The 23756-nt window shown below is 40.2% G+C and overlaps 1 protein-coding gene across 1 annotated transcript; it reads left to right on the top strand.

The window, feature by feature from the left end:
- On the top strand, positions 1 to 17856 carry LOC117503186 (transmembrane protein 200A-like). The gene is given in 7 exon segments (XM_034162385.1): positions 1 to 226; positions 11211 to 11342; positions 13233 to 13510; positions 14405 to 14568; positions 16268 to 16657; positions 16659 to 17010; positions 17013 to 17856. Coding segments are annotated over 6 exon segments (1680 nt in total). The 5' UTR covers positions 1 to 226; positions 11211 to 11217; the 3' UTR covers positions 17384 to 17856.
- The last annotated feature ends 5900 nt before the right edge of the window (positions 17857 to 23756 follow it).

The following is a 23756-nucleotide window of genomic DNA, read 5'->3' as shown; positions in this document are numbered from 1 at the left end:
CCTGCTAATAAAGTTGTTGAACACACAATGGCACTTTGAAACTGTTTGATCCACGCTCACAGGCTGAGGTGATGACGTCTCTACCAAAGGGCACTGGTTGTTAAACTGGTTTCTGCCCGCTTCATTTTCTGCGGCATGCCATTTCCCCTGAAAGTGGTCCACAACGCCTAATCGTCCTCTGTGCCTCATGGCTCACAGAGAGTGAAAAGTCGAGTTTTTGTCAAAGGTAAGGAGCTCTCACCTCAAAGTCAAACAAGTCACCTCTGCAGCTCTTTGTCAAACTTTTTCTATTCCATCCTTTGTGACGTATTGATCATCAAAGTAGCTCTGCCACTCTTCACCAGGTTAAAATTTTATCAACGTCCTCAACTACAGTGGCACTCATTAGATGCCATACATACAACCAAATCCCCTGGAACTGCAATATTTCTAAAAGCATGCGAGAGAGGGGAAAATATGGTACACATGCACACATATTCAGTTGGGTCCATAAGTATTTGGACATAACACAATTTGTGAAGTTTTACTTTTGGACGCCACCACAATGGAGTTAAAATTAACCAAGCAACATGTGACTGAAATGTGATTACAGCCATTTTTATACAGATGTGGCTGCAGGTACGAGGCATGCCCAGCAGCCCTGGTGCGGCAATGCTATGAGCAGCTACAACAAACCGAAGAGGACAAACAATGTATAGCAGTATTACTACTATGACTATTACTCACCCAATACTGGTGTACAATGATTAATATGTCTTGGACAATATTGCTAATGCAGACAGTATGGTACTGTATAATAAATATGCCTGGAGTCAGCAGTTCTCAAAAAAAAAAAAAGAAAGAATGATCATGCAAGCAAAAGTCTAGTGAAGGAAGCCACCAAGACACCCACGGCAACTCTGAAGGACTTCTGTGCCTCCCCAGTTATAGGCCTACAGTTTGACTGTCGTATTTATGCATTTTTGCGAGTATTTATGCAAATAGTATAGGTAAGTGATTTCTTTTGGCTTCCCTCATTTTTGTTTAGGGTTGCCACAGAAGACCTAATCAGAATCCATATGTTGATCTGGGAAAAATGCAATTAAAGATGAATATGGAGAATGGGACACCAGTGGTCTGGAACTGGGAACCTTCTGTTAAGAAGGCAAGCACATTATCCACTTGCGGTACTGTGCTACTCTTAGAATAGCGCACATATGTGTGAGGAAAGATGTATACATGTGAGAGGATTGCACAATGCCTTCATGCAAATCTCAAGCTGTGATCTGTTTTAAGGACAAACTCCATCTGTGTTTAATTTGAGACTCATGTAAAAATTCGAGTTTCTGCTAATCCTTCACAGCAATAATACTATAACTAGATAATCCCTTTTTTGTCTGTAGGCCAGTGGTTTCTGCATGTTTGAGGTGATATTGTGGTTTTATCTCATTGCGAACATAATTTTCACTGATAAATGATTAAAAAGCCGAACTGAGTCCAAGCTTTTCATTTACAGGAAATAAAAATAACGCTGGACTTAAGTTATTCCTTGGGGAGATGATGTGGGTTTATCACACAAATTACTGCTTTATGTGGGGTCGCAGTGGGCGCCACTTCTGTTAGGATAAGTGTGGGAGACTGATAATTGGGACGGTGGGGAAGATGGAGTGAGTCATTTTTCTGGAGTCAAACAGCATGGTTTACTGCAGTATACACACACACACACACCTGTGAATATCCAATGATTCCGTTCTAAAGGCCAGAGTTTCATTAGAGGCAGTGGCACTGATCCGCTTTGAAAGACATGAGACACGAGGCAAGAACTTCAACACGCGGATCAGCACAATCTTGAGAAAACAACCAGAGATGATGGTGCAGGGTTTGACATTTGAGCACATGCATGAGGAAATGTGCCGCAGGAGGATCAGCAGGCAAACGTAAAGTGGTATATTCTTCAGACAGATGACTCACCCTTGAGTCTGGAGGAGGAAGCCAACACATCAACACAAACCAATCAAATCTGTTCACCTCGTGCTCTCTTTCTCTTCTGCAAATCCGCTGCAAAACCTTTATTTTTCCTGTTATTGTTATGGAAGCATGCCCTGGGCTGCATGTTACCACTACATGGACCACAATATGGTATCACCTTGAGTCGTGATTGACAACCATCCATGTAGATCGTTGGTCCATCACCATCTCCCAAAATGATCTGCTATGGCCAAGTCTTCCATGGGTATCCTCTTGGCCTGTTTCCAGCTCATGGGATCCTCAGTACTGAGGTGCCTGCTTCCTGAGTAAGAGTCAGGAAAAAACCCATATGGCCATGAGTCTCTTGAGGTAAGTGTTGAGTTGACAGAAAGTCATTCCAGTGGCACCCAAGTTACACCGCAGAATCACCTTGGGTCCTAGATGGCAACTCCCCCAAGGTAAACGACTGGTCTGTACCCACCTCTTGAAAATAACCATCTATCGTCCAGCAGCTAGGTGAAAGTAGGCATGCCCTTGGCCTTCTCCGACCACTGGAGGCCTCAGCACTGAGGCACCTGTGTTGGATCATGCCCCAAGAAACACACTGCATGATCAGTATGCTGGATCTGATGTTCCCTCACAATGCAAGACAGACAGCTAATCTGAGACTCCCTAAGCAATGGTTTGACACAAAATCATTCCGGCAGTATCTGAGGATCCGCTGAAGAAGACATCTAGTCATTTTCTTAGGTCACAGGTTAATAATTTCCAATACAGTAGGCCCAAGTGTGACAGGTCCTTAAACAGTGTTGTTGGTATCAGGTTGTAAAGAGAGGTTGTGCTCTTGGCAGAAGTTACAACTTTCACCAGCACACCCAGTGAAATAATATAAAATTCAGTACATCTAAGTGAGGTATCAGTGATGGCACCCACACCAGCAGTGGTGAGACTAAGTCATGCTGGGTTATATTTAACTTAATGTCATCTATTGTCTTTTTGAAGTCTAAGAAATCTTGGGCTGTAAATGGAGAATGACTTACAGGTGGTCGTCCTTGAATAAGTATTGCCACAGTGTCAAACAAGAACTTTGGATTATGCTTGTTTTTGTTCATCAAATCAGGGTAGTAGGCCCATTTTGTAGCCAATAGTGCGTGTTTATAGTCCAGAAACCATTGTGTGACACAAAGTGGAATACTTCTAATTTTGAACTACTCCATTTTCGCTGTAGACCTCTAGACTTATGCTTGAGGTCACGTAAGTGATCACTGAATCAAGGCAAGTGTGTTTTTGGGTGGGGAGGGGAGGCATGGATTTAATGTAGGTGGAGCAATCATGTCCAATGTGCTCGTGAGCACTGAGCTTGAGCTGTCCACGAGATTATCCAAGAGACTGAATGATCATATTCCGAAAGTGACGCTAAGATATCAGGCAGTCTAGCTCCAAGCTCATTTTTAGTAGAGGAGTTAATGCGTCGCCATGATGATAAATAAGAGTCTCGTCCCATTGGACAAGGCAAAAAGACTGTAAACTTAATAAGTGAGTGATCTGAAATCACTGACCCAAGACATCAAGATGTCCCAATGTCAGTGATTTTTATTCTTCTGACCATGGCTATATGTAGTATCCTGGGCAGAGCAGAGACAAGTGTTCAAATAAATTATATTTTCAACCCCCAAGAGCCAGTAAGCTAAAACCCTATTAAAGAATTAAAACAACACCTCCACCTTGCATTGTATCATGAGGGACATGAGTAAATGTATATGGTGGTGGGCAAGCTTCATTTAAGGGGAGGACAATGGTAGGTTTCAGCCAGGTTTCACATAAACCAATCATATCTAAGCGATGTTCCATAATTAGATCATTTATCAACAGTGATTTTTGAGGACAGTGACCTTATGTTAATGAGACCCAAACTAAGGACCTCAATAGGGTTGACATTTTGACTGTTGGGATTTGGGGGGTGAGGGGTGGTTCCAGAGTAATATATATAAGATGCCTAAAATTAGGTTTGGGTTTATGAAGTTCTATACGGGTTGAAGGTAGCAGACACGGAACATTTGACGCTGCAGAAACAGCCAGTGGGGTACCCTCGTTTTACTGTTACCCAGTGTAATAATGGGAACTAAATTTGCAAAACAAGTCTCACAAAAATACAGTAAGACAGGAAACACTAGGACCCTAAAGACTTGAACCTTCATTCTCCTGCAAAGATAACGGCATTCTAAAATACCCCTGTCCAACAACCTCATGACTCCATAAGGTCGTCCCAGGAGTCTCCTGATCTTAAAGCCTGAGGACCAAGAGACATGAATGTCACTGCCAAGATAACAGTATAATGTCTTGATTCCATCTATCTATCCTTGAACTCATGTTCCTGAAAAAATTCCATACATTTATGGGAACAATTCATTCTCAGTTATCCATACCAGGTCATAACATTAAAACAGCACATGATCCATTGATTATCTCTCTTATCCTACTCTTGGACACTTCTTTTTTCAAGATCTCTTATTATATCAGTGTGTCTTTGCCCATATGTGCTTACGTAAAGAATCTGTCTCTGCAGCTTGTTAGTTCACTGACGCGAACGCTAAGACGTTTGAAACAAACTGTTCTTATTCGCATAGGTCTGCCTCTGGAGTTTGTCAGGAGACCTCCTACACTGTCTCACTTGTCTCGCTTGATCAACTCCACCTGCCCGTTTTTTCCATTCGCCGTCTTCTCTCCCATACACGGAGGCCGACTGTGGAGTTGTAGCACTTCATCACAGACTGCATAAACACGATGTAATTAATGCCCAAACACAATGCCAAGCTCTCGCTACCCTGTCCAATCCTTCACGGTCTGTCCAACACGTTCATCCCAATTACACCACCTTCTCTAATTCTCCAGATTCAATCCTCCTTTCCTCCCAAATCACATCTCCCTGAAATGCTCGGTAAGGAATTATTCAAAATCGTATGCGGTGATGCAAAAGGTTCTTCATTTTTGACAGTCTAGCACCTGAATGTGAGCCAAAATATGAACGACACTGTTAAATTTTGCTGGATCTCAAGCGGACGAGGTGGTAATGATGTACTTGTCATTGCTGAGAACACATCTGGTAGTTGCTATAGAAACATGTCACCAAGCAGCAGCAGATGCAGTTGCCATAGGGATAATACATCACGCGACATCACCTATAGATTAGGTAAGTTTGGTTAACGTGATTCAAAAGGAATTTCCTTAATGCAGGCATTGCAAAAGAGGTAGGACGGGGGTGGGGTCGCCATTCTAGAAACACGAAGAGAATATTTTTAACTTAATTTTTAAATGTCTTAATTAATGGCTTGACTTTAAACTCATAGACTGACTGCTCATTTAAGAAATTAACTGAAAAATGTAGATAATGATTAACTGCATTTTACTTCCAAAGGGGGGAGGGTGACTTCACTCAAAATACATTTTTCGTCAATTTAGTTAGCAAATGCATTCAAATATACAGAGTTTAACAGCGTAATATGTTGGCAGCAAGAAGCGAATTGGCATTGACCTGGTGTGATGGTTGTAAAAATGTCCCCAGATTTTGATTTTTCAATAAACTTGGTACAAATATGTAGGTGGGTTCCTAAAATGCCAAGGCCAGGCCAAATTTCTAAAAGTCAATCATTGGACTCAAGGTGTTGTGAAGGTGTCGTAGCACGGACCCACAACAGGGGGCGCAAATGAACGGACAATGAGTAAGCCAAAAAGTAACAATTTAATGTTGTGATAATACACAACTAAAGTCACAGAATTTGCACAGTCAGTTAACACCAGGTGACGTGTGGGCAGGCTCGAAGATAGAAGACCCCCGACGAGAGAGAAGCCGCGACCCACACGGCTTCCACCACCAACGGCCTGAAGAACACCGGAGCCGCCAAGTCCTGAGTCCCCAGGTGGCCTCTGTCTTCGGCTGTCGACCCTGGTACTGCTGGCAGAAAGCAGAGATAAGATGTATGAGTGTGAGTCCGCACACTCAGTAATCCACAGTCCATACACAGTTAGGAGGGAGCACCTCCACCTCCAATCACACACTCGTGCAGCTCCTGGTCAACCACTTATCTGGGTTGGGGTGTGAGGCGAAGCCGTCGCTGTCACACCAAACGCCAATCCTCCAGATAAGGCAACACTCCAGGAAAACGGCTGCAATAGAAGTTCAGGTTATTACACACAAAGTGTCTGTCAGCAGAGAAATTACCTTTCTAATGGTAGTCGATTTCTCGGCGGGGAGGTGGAGTTGCAGTCCGGCTTATGTACTGGTGTAGATGAGTGACAGCTGGTGTGATGAGTGACAGCTGTCACTTCCTCTGGGTCTGGCGCCCTCTCGTGCTTGGAGCCCGCACTCCAAGCAGGACGCCCTCTGGTGGTGGTGGGCCAGCAGTACCTCCTCTTCAGCGGCCCACATAACACAAGGTCAAAATTTTGATTTTAACTCTGAAAACTAAGACATGATTTCTAGAGCTGTCCAGGGGAGGTAAAAAAAAAAAAAAAAAAAAAATTCAAAGTTCAATCACTAGCATCAAGGTCATGTCTGACTGTTTGTTGGTCTACTCCTTCAAGGTCCTTTGGCTGATTTCTGCCAAACTTGATATGTAGATGAAGGTCAACACCATAACTGCCCTTGAAGGGTTCACTTTGGCAAAGCTCAAAGTCATTGGGACCAAACTTAAGGATCTTGATTTTCAACCCGATTTAAACCAAATTTGGCCACACTTACAAGGGGCAATTGAGAAGTTTTGAGCTTGACCCAGAAAAAGTAGGGCGTAGTTCTGCACATTTGCATTGTGAGAAACCAACATTTCTCGAGAAAGTGTGAAATGATTACTCACTGGGTGTAATGTTGAGAAATGTTGGCTTCTCAGAATGCAAAAGAGGAGAACGACATTTAAAAATTTTCCATCTAATAAATGTAGCACCAACTCAAATATAGCACATCCATGGAAGATAATGTAACTTAATTTAGTTGGGACTACAGATATTTTTTAGATGGAAATCCGATCCAGTGAGTCAGTTTTTGAGTGTATCACTTAAACAGATGACTCATTGGATGAACTCAGTTCAATTATGTGCAGGATTTCCATCTAATAAATAAATGTAGCCTCAACTCAAATAAAGCACATCCATGCAAGATAATATAACTTAATTTAGTTGGGACTACAGGTATTTTTTAGATGGAAATCTGATCCAGTGAGTCAGTTTTTTGAGTGTATCACACAAACAAATGACTCATTGGATGAACTCAATTCAATTATGTGCAGGATTTCCATCTAATAAATATATGTAGCCTCAACTCAAATAAAGCACATCCATGCAAGATAATGTAACTTAATTTAGTTGGGACTACAGATATTTTTTAGATGGAAATCCGATCCAGTGAGTCAGTTTTTGAGTGTATCACTTAAACAGATGACTCATTGGATGAACTCAATTCAATTATGTGCAGGATTTCCATCTAATAAATATATGTAGCCTCAACTCAAATAAAGCACATCCATGCAAGATAATGTAACTTAATTTAGTTGGGACTACAGATATTTGTTAGATGGAAATCCGATCCAGTGAGTCAGTTTTTGAGTGTATCACTTAAACAGATGACTCATTGGATGAACTCAATTCAATTATGTGCAGGATTTCCATCTAATAAATAAATGTAGCCTCAACTCAAATAAAGCACATCCATGCAAGATAATATAACTTAATTTAGTTGGGACTACAGGTATTTTTAGATGGAAATCTGATCCAGTGAGTCAGTTTTTTGAGTGTATCACACAAACAAATGACTCATTGGATGAACTCAATTCAATTATGTGCAGGATTTCCATCTAATAAATATATGTAGCCTCAACTCAAATAAAGCACATCCATGCAAGATAATGTAACTTAATTTAGTGGGACTACAGATATTTTTTAGATGGAAATCTGATCCAGTAAGTCATTTTTTTTAAGTATATCACTCAAACAAATGACTCATTGGATGAACTCAATTCAATTATGGACAGGATTTCCATCTAATAAATATATGTAGTCCCAACTAAATTAAATTATCTTGCATGAATGTGCTTCATTTGAGTTGGGGCTACATATATTTATTAGATGGAAATCCTGCTCATAATTGAATTGAGTTCATCCAATGCATCAGTTTTTTTGAGTGTACACCCTGCTTTTTCTGGGTCAAGCTTAAAACCTCTCAATCACCCCTCGAATGCTGGTGGATCCTGGAATTGCCAACCTAGTAAGGCCAGCCAAGGTCAAACATTCATGAGAAGGTCATATCAATGGAATTAAAGGTCAATTTCCACCATGCACTGAATTGTGTTGTTTACTAGGAGATTCTGTCGTAAACGTAACCCCAACCTCAATAATCGCAAACCTACTAAACCAGTCCTTACTGTCTACGGGTACTATCACCGTTTCTGGCTTGTGTTAATCTCTAAGTGCTAATTTGTTCACAAATTATACATCTTGGGATAGCTTCTCAAGGTGGAGGCTTCTCACTCCTACCTTGTTAAAACTACCAATGCACTTGCTTAGTTTTCTGACGAGACGTTACTCTCTTTATCCTCAGAACGCTTTGCTCTTTTCCAGGCTTTTTCTTTTACCCGGGTGTTCAGATTCCAGCAGCTTCACTCAGGTGCAGCTGACAGGTGTAAATAAATGTTTTTGTCATCCTTGTCGCATCGTCACGATCCACTCCTCCGTTCCCCTCCGTTCTCATCCTTCCTTGCCAGGCAATCACTTTTTAGTCATCTGCTTTTCTCCTTTTTCCAGCCTTTCCTACTCTCTCAGGAAATGATAGCCTTGAAGCATTGTGTGGGGGGTTTTTTTTGTGTGTGTGTGTGTGGTCGCGAACGAGAGACAGCCGAAAGAGAGAATCAGAGAGCAAAAGATAGACAGAAGGAGAGCGACAGAGAGAGAAAACCCGAGAAAACAAGTTGGTTGTGTTCGTCCTTGTGTGATTCACCATCTGTGGCCAAACACTTTCCTAGAGCAATAAACTGATTGACAAGAGGAATACAGCAGAATGTGAGATTAACAGAAGGCAGGAGGAGAAGATTTCTGGTCCCGATGCACAACTCGGTTGAATTTTTTTTTACAGTCGCTGCCTCGTCACGCATGAAACGCTGATTGCTTCTGGATTTATTTTTTGAAAAAGAGGAGCTGGAATAGAACTGTTTAAAGTCACAACATGAAAGAATGTTAAAATTAGCCACATTAAAAATAGATGTGAGAGGATGAATTTATTCGCCGCCGCCACAACAAACACGTGTTATCGGAGCAACACGGGGCGAAATGGAAAGGAGAGATTTACAGATAGTGTGTTCTTTGGGGAATAAGGAGATGGAGGGAGATACGGAAACAAGAAGGGAAAAGAGAAAACAAGACACCTAAAGGTCACGGATGTGCCCGTGTTCCCATGCTAAGAGTGAGAGAAATACGCACAGATGTCCTGCAAACCCACAGTCTGCTATTGTGACAGCTGCACTTGAAGGATCGTAAAGATCTTAGATAAATTTGCAAATTTTGTAAAAGTGCAATGATAGAAAAAGATGTAATCGGTGCCCTCCACTAGGTGTCTCAAGCAATTGAAGGGCTGGAATGTTTCTATCCCAGAAGCAGTGGAAGATAGCAATTGATGTTTAAGGTGCAATACCACTTACCGGCCACAGTGTGGTGCTATATTGAATAGTAACATAATTCCTACATAAGCAGGTTACTGGATGAACATCCAGGAGGAGTTGCGGAGTCTCATTGTACTTCATTTATGTTCACAGAGGATACACACTAGGCTGATGGGCCCGAGAGTCAGTATAGGACTTGGTCTGTCTCTATATATAGACATAGGATCCCGACCTTCAAGGTTGCATTCTATGAAGATCTGGCCTTCTGAAACTGTGGAGGCCAAACCACCCCATTCTGAAATGAGATGGTCTCTAGCCCATGGAATTTGCTGCAATTGTGTCATTAGCTTATCCTGGCACTGTAGCCTAGCAATCTTAACAGCTGTACATGACACGCTCGTGTAGAGGGCATAATCTGTAGTTTCATAATAATTTTCCAATACTTCTTATAAACATTACTTATGTATGTACCAGAGGTGGGACGAAGTCACCAGCAATCACTCTCAAGTCAAGAATCAGCAAGTCACAAGTCTCAAGTCAAGTCCCAAGTCAAGTCTCAGTCATAATGACCACCAATTGATGTAAGATGACTTGAGACTTGAGTGAGACTTGACTTGAGAATTGCCGATTCACGACTTGACAGTGACTTCATCCCACCTCTGGTATGTACATAAGGAGCCCCAAATTGTCTTCTTTAGAAATTCTCCATTCATTTTGTGTTGGTGGCGGTGGGGGGTGTTATTATACACCTGTTGTATCTTTATTTTTGGGGGGGGGAAAAAATCCTGCAATCATTGGCTGCATTCCAGGAGGTCCATAAATTGGTATCATTACTAATTTCAAAGTACTGATATTATGTGCGTCTCACTTCCCACCAAATATGAAGGAAATCCACTGAGCAGGTTCTGAGAATTAACTCTAGACGGTCGGCGGTCATGTTGCGTTCGAAGGCAGCAACATGACATTGACGAAAAGTAACCAAAGTTCCACCAGTGAAATTAATTTGAAATATTAATTCATGTTTGGTACTGCTGGCGATACTCTATCAAGGTTGTTATCTTTAATCCTTTTATTGCTAAATGGGACAACACCAGCATTAATGCAAGCTTAAATTAACAGGCATTTAAAACCAGATGAAGGCACCTCTGTTGTTTTAAGCCCCTTTCCCTTAATTATTATTTATATAGAAGTACACATCCGGTGAGCAGTAAGACCATGATTCATTTGCATATTATGTCAGAATTGCGGTTCTGTATTTTTATAAACGTTTCAACGACCAACTGAAAATCCCAGTAAAGGCATGACATAAATTTGAGTCACCTGCAGCACTGCAAAAGAGGTGACATTCATGCATAATATACGACACCCAGAGCCGTAATCCCAGGAAGTGGATCAAAAAGTGCATGTTTGTAAGTGATGCTGCACTCGGAATATTTAGTGTTGCATAAATCAAAACTGGTGGAAGACACAGCTATGCAGAAATAAGTGTTGATAAAATTTTGCTTAGTGTAAAGGTATCCGTATTGTGTCAAATTCACGTTTGATCTCTGTGAAAAAATATAAGAATAATAATTCTGCACAGGTGCTGAGCTCATGAATGTTTGCCTACGTTTGTCTATGTAGGTTAAGTATGACCGCAGCTGCAGGTGTGCTAACAGGCTTGGCTAAGCTGAAACGCCAGGATTCCGCTCGCTCTCAGCAGCACCATCCCACAGCTGCCACTTCTGCAGGCTTGACCCAAGAGGCTGCCCACAGGTGCCCGAATAGCACCGATTACATGCTACACAACACAGTCAGTATTGGGGATGGGGGGGGGGGGGGGCATTTCATTATAATTGTTATTAGCAGGACTAAAATTAACAAATCTGTTTTCACAAAAAGTGGCAGAAGCCTTAAATATTCTACATAACGTGATGGCAGAAATAAGCTGGTTGATATTTTCAACCAAATGTACAATAGCGGGCAGCACGGTGGCTTAGTGGTTAGCACTGTTGCCTCACAGCGAGAAGGTTGTGGGTTCAATTCCCGTGGCCTTTCTGTGTGGAGTTTGTATGTTCTCCCCGTGTTTGCGTGGGTTTCCTCCAGGTGTTGTTGTCTATTTGTGCCCTGCGACAGACTGGCGTCCTGTCCGGGGTGTACCCCGCCTCGCGCTCTATGACTGCGGGGATAGGCAACAGCCCACCCTTAATTGGACTAAGCGGTAGAAGATGGATGGATGGATGGATGGATGGATGTATCAATAGCTTCAGAAATGATTCGATTAACTGATTTAGAAACACTCACCAAATGAGTGAAACAACTGCATAAGAAAGCAAATCACTGTTGGTTAAAATGCTAAATGAAACTTTTTTTTTTTTTTTTTTTTGGAAAATCAGTATATAAATTCCCCAAAATCTTAAATGAAACAGTCCTCTCAGAAAAAAGATTCAGTACTTTGAGACACTTACCAAATGCATAATTGTCTCAGAAAATGAATCAATTTTTTTGATTTAGTTGCCAAACTCTCAAAATACTAAATGTACCAATTGCTTCAGAAAATAATTCACTGTTTCAAAAGGCTTGGAAAATCAAATAAAACAGTTAATCGAGAACATTGGACATAACTGTAAGTGCCTAAAACACTATATGAAAACAATTATTTTAAAAAAATATCAGTTTCCCATTATTCAAAACACTAAATGAAACAATTGTTTCAGAAAATGATTTGCTACTTTGAAACACTCAGCACAAGAATAACTGCTTAAGAAAATGAATCAACAGTTTTCTTTCAAAATACTAAATGTACCAATTGCTTCAGAAAGTGTTTCACTGTTTTGAAAGGCTTGAAAACCCAAATAAAATAATTAAGAAAGCTACAAACTGTCTGTAAATGTTTAAAACACTAAATGAAACAATTACTGTATTTTTAACAAATATCAGTTTGCAGTTATTCAAAATACTACATGAAACATTTGCTTCAGAAAAACATTTGCTACTTTGAAACACTCACCAAATGAATAATTGCTTAAGAAAATTAATCAATTATATATTGAATTTTCAAACTCTCTCAAAATACTAAATGTACCAATTGTTTCATAAATTAATTCACTGTTTCGAAAGGCTTGAAAAATAAAATAAGACAATTCATGGAGAACATTAGACACGTCTGTAAATGCTAAAACACAATATGAAAAATATTTTAAAAAGATTCATTTCTAATTTTTCAAAATATTACATGAAACAGTTGCTTCATATAATGATTCACTGTTGAGAACCACTCAAAAACTGAATTAAACAATTAATTGAGAAAATTAATCAGTTTTGAAATTATTAAAACACTAATTGAACTTTAAAAATTCTCAAAACACTAAATGAAACAATTGCTCCAGAAAATTATTGTTTTGAAACACTAAGTAAAAAAAAGTGTTCTTTTGTCAGTTCAAAAATGCCCAGCACACCACAACGGGAGTTCCATGGTTCAGAAAACTGCTGCAATAGGGAAATGAGAAAATTAGTCTTTTCAATTCCAACACTTCAAAAACCAGTGAACAGCAGATCCCCAGAAAGATGAATTCTGCACTGCAAGGGTGCCATTTAGCCTCACTTCTTTCCTCCTTTTAAACGTGCCCATGCTGATAAAAATTATCCGCTGTTGCTTCCATGTAGAAAGCGGAAGCGGCGTACTGATGTGGTGGTGGTGCGTGGCAGGCTCCGCCTCTACTCTGCCTCTGGGTTTTTCCTACTCTTGGGATTGGTCATCTTGGCTGCGGGAATTGGCATGGCAACCCTCGGATATTGGCCACATCGTGAGATTAAGCAGTCGGCCAAAACACCAACTGCAGGAGGATCCAGGGCAGGAACAGCTGGAGGGATTAAAACATCTGTCACAGATGAAGTGAATGGAGTCACGATGGCGAACTCCAGCTCAGGCCGTGATGTCCGCGGTAAGTGAACCACTGGGCAATTATGAATGTGTTCTTTGGCGACGTGATGGGTTTGACTCAAAGTTTGGTCACTAGTACTCAAAACTAAATGTGGCGATTTTCTTTATACCTCCACCAATGACGTTGGGTGGCAATTATGTTGTTGCCCCTGTTTGTTTGTTTGTGAACAGCCTGGAGTCCACAATTTTCATATATTGTTATGAAATTTGTACTGAAGATTCATGTCCTGATAGGCAAGAACTGATTAAATTTTCAAGGTCATGGGTCTAAGGGCAAAGTCAGGAATAATCTTGGAATATTGGAAAAATCCCTATCTTTAGCATTGAATGAATCTTCAAAGATTCATAACTCTGTCAAAAAAGCTCAAATTTCTTTTGTATTTGGGAGTGTTATGTGGAATGGTATTCTTTATCAACTGACAAAGTTTGATCTGGATCTGATCTAGATTACAGATTTTGTGGCCATTTATATTTAACATTGAAAAGCCCAATTTAATGTATATTTTGCATTATATTTTAAACAAACGTGCCTCAATTACTGTCATATTTGAATGTAAGGTGCAGACTGGCACTCACTATCGCCCGACAAAGATTGATCTGGACCTGATCTGGATTGTGTCGACATTTGGATTTAATATTGAAAAGTTCATTTGGTGTACATTTTGCATTATATCTCAGTCAAAAGTGCCTCATTTTAGCTCATCTTCTAACAGGACTTTGACCTTGAAAATTTTTTCCAAGGTAAAAATTTGTGGAATTGGAAACTAGTGTTGGCGGAGGTTTTTGAAATGAAATCATCAGTAAAAATGTATCTGCTCTTTTCTCTACGGAAGACAAACCAAGTCATTCTGTCCATTTAAAAATAAAATTCCATCGTCTTCTTTTTCCTGCACAGGCGAGGCCTCCAAGCAGACTGGAGGCATTCTGACTCGTTTTCTGGAACAGCATCGTCACTCTGAAAGGATGAAGATGCTTGGACCCTTCACCATGGGAATTGGGATTTTCATCTTCATCTGTGCTAATGCCATTCTTCATGAAAACAGAGACAGAGAAACTAAGGTAGGCCTGTTCCAGAATATAGACTGCCTCCGGGCATGCGACAGTTTTGGCATCAACTTTCACTGGCATACCGAGTTTGATAGAAATCAGCAAAAGGACCTGGGAGGAGGAGGCTGACAAACAGAATCATAGTCTGGTGGTTTCTGCCAATAAAGCTCCGGACATCATATGACTGTTCTGATCTGGATGACGCCTCCACACTGGCAGGGCTGGCAATTAGCAGTGTGAATGAAATGTCTGGCATTGAACCTGGTTTCAAGTCATCCAAGTTCTCTACACACTTTAAAGATGTTCAGTGTTTTGCAAGACATAATAGGGTAAAGGGTTTATTAACCTCACATGATGGATCTTAGAGGTGGCCTTGGTCAACCATTGTTACAGTACATATGGTCTATGGACTTGGTGAAGGATTAGAGGATTAGAGTGTGGTGGTTTGCAGGACTATGGTATGTCAGGTACCTGTTGATCTCAAGGTACAGGCGAGGAACAAAAGCGTAACTTCGAGATATGCCAGAATTGCATTGCTGCTTGTTGCAGATGATGGACCATAGTTCTGATGACTTCATCAGGATGAGGCGTCCACTAGTCATTGGATGATTCACAGATGAGTGTGAAGCAGCTCCAAATCTGAGGCTGTAGTAATCTACGACAAAGTGTCAGACTGACACCTACAGGTTGGGAATGAGTCACATCCCTGAGTGAAGGAGTTTAAATATCTTTGTGTTGTCTTCGTGAGAACGGGCAGGACAAGCAGGAGAATCAGCAGCAATGGATTTTCAAGCTGGAAGGCCAACTATAGAGACCTATGATCATGAAGTCTGGGGTGTGAATGAAAGAACTGAAGAAGCAGAGTCCATGTGTCTGAGATTGAGATTGAGAGATGCCTTGGAAGAGCTTATGGAGTCAAAAGGTTACCAAATGGAGGTGTTTGTCAATGCTGATACCTTTGCAGGGGAATAATTCATTCCCCCCAAAATAAAATGAAACAGAAATCATGTATTCGTTATTATTTTGGGGGTTTTAAATGTTGTTGTGGTTCATGTTAGTTTAACAGTGTTAGTGTTACTGATTTATTGTGTTTTTGTAGTTCAATTGGTTTAGTCAGTTTAGTTAAGTGTCATGTTGCTGTTACCACAACAACAACAACTAATTATATTGGCCTTTCCTGGGAATCAATGCACTAAACAAAATAAACTCAAATAATAAGAGTAAATGGCAATAATAAAAGTATATTACAACAATGCACAAAAATCCTAAATTAAAGAGCCCATTAAAAAAAAAAATCTAATTGAGCCACATTTTTAATGTAGCAGTTCCAATGCGGTGTGCCCACAATCTGTCTTAATCTTGCTTATGTTTTGTAATTTTAAAGTCCTTATGATTCTTCAAGGGGTATTTTTTGACAGCCTGAGATTTATACTCCAGAAAAGATATACTTCAAATAACACACAGATTCCTCTCATGTCATTCCACCCTTACCCCTCTTAGTTTCCTGTGATCGTATTGCCTCTGCTTTTATGTGCTGTCCGTTCCTCTTCTGATTAGATTAACTCTCCTGTGTCCCAATTAATCCCTATCATTCATTCCTAGGTTTCAAACACCGTTCATAATTACACCCAAATGCAAAACTACAGAATCAGATTATGTTTTAGTAAAGTTCTGATAGGATTCTAATGAGGCTGTTCTCTTTTTATCTTAGATAATCCATATGAGAGACATGTACTCCACTGTTATCGACATCCATTGCCTCAGGCAGCGAGAGCAGAAACAGCAGCACCAACGCAACGCCTCCTATGCAAGAGACGTCGCGGACCTTCGAGTCCTTGGTGCCGAGAATGCCAGCGCAGTGCAGCAGGCCAGCAGCTCCCTCCTCACCTTCTCCTCTTGCACCGGGAGAGGCGGGTCTACTGAAGATGAGAAGGTGCTCTTGGGAGAAGGGGAAACCTACAGATACAGGGAGCAGTCACGGTTGGACTGTGGTTTGGCTGGACGTCTGGTGCCACTCTATAAGGATCGTTCCTTCTGCGGCCCCGGATTGGGGTTGGCGCACTCTGATTCTGCACACCAGCAATGGACTATGACGGGAGATTGGGGAGCAAGGAGGACATCACACACCTCCATAGTCTCTCCTCCATTTCGGCATTTACTCTCCCGTTATAAAACTCAACAACTGCGTTATTGATGAGCCAGAGATGGAGGCAATTACCGAAGAACATCAAGGAGGACACAGAAGAGACCAAGGGAGTTCTCAACTCCTGAGCTCCATGGAGTCATTGGTCATTCCTGTAGCATCCGTTTCCAAGGCATCCAAACCGCTGAGCTTGCACCGTAGTAACTCTGCTTTTTCGCCATCCAACCCCACCTGTGTCTCCTCTTCCTCCCTCTTACCTGCTCCTTCCTCTACCTCAGGCTGCTGGCTTTTCCCCGGAACAGTCAGGAGCAACTTGGTTCCAACTCCTCTCTGCACATACTCAGCAGCCACTCGAAATCTTTGGACCTGGAGCGCAGGCCGAGCATGCTCAGCGTGCATTCAGAGCAACGGAAACACCCCAGCTGGCCTCGCCTTGACCTCAGCAACAGTAGCCGTAGTAACAGTGGCAGTCAGGGTAGCAGTAAAGGCTACACGAGGCTGGAAGACAGGGAAGAGCAAGGGGAGCATTTGATGGATGCGTCACCATCTGTGCCAGCCAAGAGTGACTACAGTAAGCGAGAGAAGTTATTAATGATATCGATGTCACACAACAACCTGAGGTGTGAGAATGAGGAGTTTACCAGCAGCACGCTGAAGCGGGGAAGCTCCGAGACTCGATTCTGAAGTCCTGTTTTGCAAATTACATTTCAGAAAGGAAGGAAACTCACTCACCTTGTAGTGTTTGTGGTTAAATATTCAGGGTCCAATGGCGCTGGTCTGCAGGTAACCCTGGATGCAAATGGAAAGACTATGTGCATACAGGAATCTGTAATCAACAGATCTACAGCACAGAGCATAGCAAGGGGTGTCTACTTCAGATGTAAACCCCTTTTGAAATATTACAGAGTACGGGCAGAAACCTTTTTTGGGGGGGTTCATACTTCCAACATATGAACTAATTGCTTCATAAAATGATTAAATGTTTTGAAACACTAACTAAATTAAATGAAACAATTGTTTCTGAAAGCAATTCACTTTTTCAAAAGTTTTGGAACAATACATTAATCAAAGGACTAAATGAAACATTTGCATTTGAAAACATTTCATTGTTTTCCAATGAGCAGTTTACTGAAACACTGTGAAGGTAGATGTGGAAATGATTCACTGTTTCAAATTCTTGAAATACGAAGTGAAACAAGTGCTTCATAATATGGTTCCCTTTTTTGAAACACTGAGTAACACAACTGCTTCAGAAATTGTTTCAAAAACACCCAAATTGCTGCAATAGGTAACTGGTTCAGAAAACAATTCAGTGTTTTGAAAAGCTCCAGAAACTAAATGAAACATTTGTATTTGAAACATTAATTTTTTTTTATTTTTTTTTAAATTAAGCAATTGGCTGAAATGCTACAGTGGTGAAAGCTAGTTTTGAAAATAATGCGCTGCTTTAAAATGATTGAAATACTAAATGAAACAAGTGCTTCAGAATATGATTCCCTCTTTTGAAACACTGTAAAACAACTGCTTCACAAACTGTTTCAAAAACACCGAAAATACTGCAAAAGGTAATTGGTTCAGAAAACAATTCAGTGTTTTGAAGTGCTTCAGAAGCTAAATGAAACAGATGGTTTGGAACATAGTTCCCTATTTTGAAAAACTGAGCAAAACATTTGATCCAGAAATTATTTCTAAAACACCACAAACGAGTGCATGTAATTGCTTCAGAAAAAGCTTCAGTGTTTGAAATGTTTGGAAAAACTCAATGAATTGTATCACAGTGCTTGGAAACACTGAAAAAAAAATACTTCTTTCGGAATTAACTGTTTCACAAACAAGAGAGACAAGACTCTCCTTATTAGAGAGTAATGTCTCGGTGTACAGTTGCTTACGAAATGCTGCACAACAAGTCAAAGATGGAAGAATTCCGCCCTTTGCAATGCTGTATTTTTAACATAATTTATTGCTTTAAAAATGTCACAATTCCACATGTGAAGGCTGATTCCTTATTTTCCAAAGTTTCTGTATTAGCTGATGTGAGTTTTCAAAATCTGCATTCTGTCTGTTTTTTTAAAACTTACATTTAATATATATTTGAATGTAATGCATATCTTATTTTGAAAGCGGTGCTTTGTCCCCACTGAACAGCAAACCAGCAGCAGAGCATCGATTGGTTACCAGCAATTTGTCATCATTGTCTAGTTTTTTCCTCTTTCAGAATAAAGAGATTTTCACTGAACTGTGATCATCGTAATTCCACATGAATGCACTCATAGAAGGTATTCTCATGCCTTGCTCAATGGCCAGCAAAAGGCACCCACATCTAGGGCGTCACTAGGGCAGGTACATTTTGGGTTCAAACCCTTCTTAAATATTCCATAAAAGTGATAGCCGCAGGCAGCAGAACCATTCACAACTTTGAAGCAAATAACCCATTTCTTAACAATTCAACTGTCTTTAAACATTCTTAACTTGAAATGAAACATTTGCTTTAAAATAATTAATGGTTTCAAAATGCTTAAACAACATAATTAATTGTATCAAAAGCCACAAACTGTTTTAAAAAACTTAATTGCTTCATAAAATATGCACTGTTTTGAAGTGCTTCAAGCATGAAAGTTGTTTCATAAACGAATTCACCATCTCAAAACACTGGACATGAAATTAAACAAATGCTTTAGGAAATAAGTCATTTCAAAATGATCAAAACAATAAATAAGTAAATAAATAGTAAAAGTATTTAGTGTTTTGAAATGCTAAATGAAACAGTTGCTGAAAATACTGTGAACATCAAATGAAACAGTTGCTTCTGTAAATTGGTTGTTTATTTCAAAACCCTAAATACAAAATAGTCACCATTTCAAAAAGATCTGTTTTTAAAACATCCAAAACATGAAATTAAATGATTGCTTTAGAAAATAGTTTCTGCAACAAAACATTCAAAGCTATTGAATAAAATAAAATATCCCTAAATGACTGAATGTTAAAATAAACTTTTTTTCAGATAATGATTTACTAAATGAAAGAGATGCTTCAGAAAATTGTTTACTTTCTCTGAACACCACATGGAGCTGTTTCAAGAAGCAATTAATTCTCTCTCTCTCTCTCACACACACACACACGCGCACACACACACACACACACACACATACATATATATATATATACACTTCCAAAAACACCAAATGAAACAATCCATGGGAATTCAACTCTAAAATGTTTGAAACACTAAATGAAACAACAACTTCATAAAGTGTCCATTTTGAAACTTTAACTGTTTCAGAAAATAACTGATTCAAAATGTGAAATGAAGCAATTACTTCTGGAAATGGTTCCAAGTTTCCAAATTTTCAAACAATACATTGATTATATCTATTGTATGGTAGTAACCATATTTCTTATATCCAACTTCCTGACTGATGCTTCAACCAAAACACATTTGGGAAGTCTCTGCAATGCAGGCCTCCCAAAAGTTTCAGTTGTCCGCGCCCCCCGTATATGAAAATCGAAGTAAAAGCCTGGATGACTCATTTAATTACCATATGTTGTGCAGCTGTGTGGGATAATAACTGCACAGACACCCAAATTTAAAAAGCTATGTTGTCGTCTCGTGGAATACGTGTTACCGTAGGAACAGATCATCATCACAGCCCTTACTACAGCTTGAATTACATGACATTACACCCAGTTTACAATGTTAACAGTTTGCTGAAAAAATATAACTTTCTTTGATTTTCTCACCTGCAGCAGTTGATCGCTGTAGTGTTAATCGACATATGAAGGAGCATCTTGTTGCTAGGAAATGTGAGGTTACAATATTGACCATGTGCATTATTTATTTTGTTGTTCTGCTTTACATGATTAAAGAAAATGCCGAGGTCCACTGCTCCATTAAAACAGATGACTGACTCATGAAAGCAGCTAAAGAAACTGTTTCAAATGTTCCACTGCGTGCAGAGAAATAAAACCAGAGAAGGGAAATGAAAGTGATTTTTCTCAGTAATCCTTGAACAGGCGGACAACTAGTGATGTGTTAAAGACAGCTCGTTCCTCTCACCTCCTCAGTCGGGGTGCACAGACCGGCTCAGTCTGTTCAGCTTTATGCCATGCGTGATACAGCTTTCATTTATTAGTTTTAATTTTCCATCTTCTGTCACATCCACACTTCTCCAAAACATCTTAAATCTGTGAAAGCAAGTTGTTGTTGTTATTCTTGTCTGTTCCTGAGCCATGAAAGTTCCAGGGAGCAGGTTCAAACAGGCTTTTCCAAGTAAATAAAAAAAAAAAAACTTTTGATACTTCCAGCAAAAGAAAAAGAAAAAGAAAAAAGTGATGAAATAAACATAACTCCACCATCAAATCATTGAAATATAGCAAAGAAACCAAAACAAATAAGTACAAATATTAAGTTATAAAATGAAATAACACAGGGAAAAGTATTGAACAGACTTCGGACATAAGCCTTGTTGGTAATGACAACTTCAAGATGCCTCCTGCATGAAGAAACTAGTCACATTCATTGCTCAGGTGTGAGCAATAAATTTCTCATTACATCGATAATGAGAAACCTTTTTATAGGCCATCAGTTGAAACTGAACTAGCTGATATTAATTTGCACTGACAAGGGGCAGGACTGCTTTCTAATTATTGATAGATTTCAACCGGTGTCTTGGCTTGCCATGTCTTTTTGCACCTCCCTTTCTGCAGGTGTTCAGTACTTTTTTCCTGTGTCATTTCACATTATTACACATAACGCAATTTATAGACATCTATGGTTTGATTTCTTTGTATGTATGGATTACTTGGGTTGTTACTGACATTTGGTGAAAATTTCATGTCGATAGCACCTTTAGAAGTATATTTACTCAGAAAAATGGTGACGTGTTCAATACTTATTTTACCTGCTGTAAATAACCCGGAAAGTTGAATGAAAGAAAAGCTAAATGAAACTATGTTTGTAAAACAAAGTGATCTCAAAACAAAGCTTCCACCATTACTGCTGCTGCTCCTTTCCCCTTCAAAAAGAGGGTGTGTTCAGCAGACATCTTTGTTTCGGTTGCCCACAATAAAAGGCCACTCTGAAAGGTGCAGTTTTATCACACAGCACAATGCCACAGATGTCGCAAGATTTGAGGGAGCGTGCAATTGGCATGCTGACAGCAGGAATGTCAACCAGAGCTGTTGCTCATGTATTGAATGTTCATTTCTCTACCATAAGCCGTCTCCAAAGGCGTTTCAGAGAATTTGGCACTACATCCAACCAACCTCACAACCGCAGACCACGTGTAACCACACCAGCCCAGGACCTCCACATCCAGCATGTTCACCTCCAAGATCGTCTGAGACCAGCCACTCGGACAGCTGCTGGAACAATCGGTTTGCATAACCAAAGAATTTCTGCACAAACTGTCAGAAACCGTCTCAGGGAAGCTCATCTGCATGCTCGTCGTCCTCATCGGGGTCTCAACCTGACTTCAGTTTGTCATCGTAACCGATTTGAGTGGGCAAATGCTCACATTCGCTGCCGTTTGGCACGTTGGCGAGGTGTTCTCTTCACGGATGATGCGAAGGAGATGTGTTGCACTGCATGAGGCAAATGGTGGTCACACCAGATACTGACTGGTATCCCCCCCCAATAAAACAAAACTGCACCTTTCAGAGTGGCCTTTTATTGTGGGCAGTCTAAGGCACACCTGTGCACTAATCATGGTGTCTAATCAGCATTTTGGTACGGCACACCTGTGAGGTGGGATGGATTATCTCAGCAAAGGAGAAGTGCTCACTATCACAGATTTAGACTGGTTTGTGAACAATATTTGAGGGAAATGGTGATATTGTGTATGTGGAAAAAGTTTTAGATCTTTGAGTTCATCTCATACAAAATGGGAGCAAAACCAAAAGTGTTGCGTTTATATTTTTGTTGAGTATATTTCACACACACAGAGCTGCAGAGATCAAAGAATCTGTCTGCCCTTCAGACTCAATTATATATTTATATCCACATGAATAGAAAAAAGGACTTTGAAGACCAGAGGTTCAGGTGAGCACGGTTGATTATTCCCATTCTTGCTCTCACAGCACTAATAAGATTTTAGCGTGATGTGTGCATGGGATTAAGATAAGATAAGATCAACTTTATTTATCTCAAAATAAATTATTTTGCTAGAGTACCGAAACAGTAAATGATGCTTCTTTTGTTTTGTTGTTGTTGTTTTTTTTACAATAAGTATAACAAATTTAAACGAAATGGCTGGAAGACACTTGCACAAGATGTTCAATAATACTGGACATAACTCTAAGTAGCTGAATAACTCTGTTCATTATCTGTTCATCCTGCAGAAGGGGATGGAATTATACAGTCTGATTGCCACAGGTAGGAAAGTCCTCCTGTGGCATTCTGTGGTGCACCTCGGTGGTCTCAGTCTGTGGCTGAAGGTGCTCTGACAGGATGTCAGAGTGGCATGTAGGGGGTGAGAGGTGTTGCCCAGGATGTTGAGCAGTTTCCTCAGCATCCTCCTATCTGACACCTCCACCACAGACTCCAGCTCAACCCCCAGGACTGAGCATGGTCTCAGATGTGCTTGTATGAGTTCATTATTAATTTTTTGTATTTATTTTATGTAGGATTTGGGGGTGTCTATCATCAGAAATGGAAAAAAAGAAGGGGAATCAGTCTACAGACTGCTGCTGCAGGCTAACAAGTATGACAACCATTGTTCTTGTGAAATAGAGGTTCATACATTTTATCACAACAGAAGGCAAAGGAGTATGAATCCCCTTGGCCAAAGAAGCAAAATGCAAAGGGGAAACAAAATTGTGACCGGTTGCAACATAAAGCAATCTGCAGCCTTACCACTAGATGACAGTAAATCCTCCACACTGTAGCTTTAAATGACAACAGCAGAGATCCAGGCAGCTTACCAATATAATCACCTGATAAACAACCTAATTACTACCACACATCTGGAGGGTAAAAAATTCAATGCTGAACAGATTAGCCGAGGAGGAGTACAAGCAAATTCAGCTCAGCTGTCACAGATAATCGCCAAGCATCATGGAT

This window comes from Thalassophryne amazonica, chromosome 21 (genome assembly GCF_902500255.1).
Source record: "Thalassophryne amazonica chromosome 21, fThaAma1.1, whole genome shotgun sequence".
In the NCBI taxonomy this organism is placed as follows: Eukaryota; Metazoa; Chordata; class Actinopteri; order Batrachoidiformes; family Batrachoididae; genus Thalassophryne; species Thalassophryne amazonica.
This window is presented reverse-complemented; position numbering and strand designations above follow the sequence as displayed.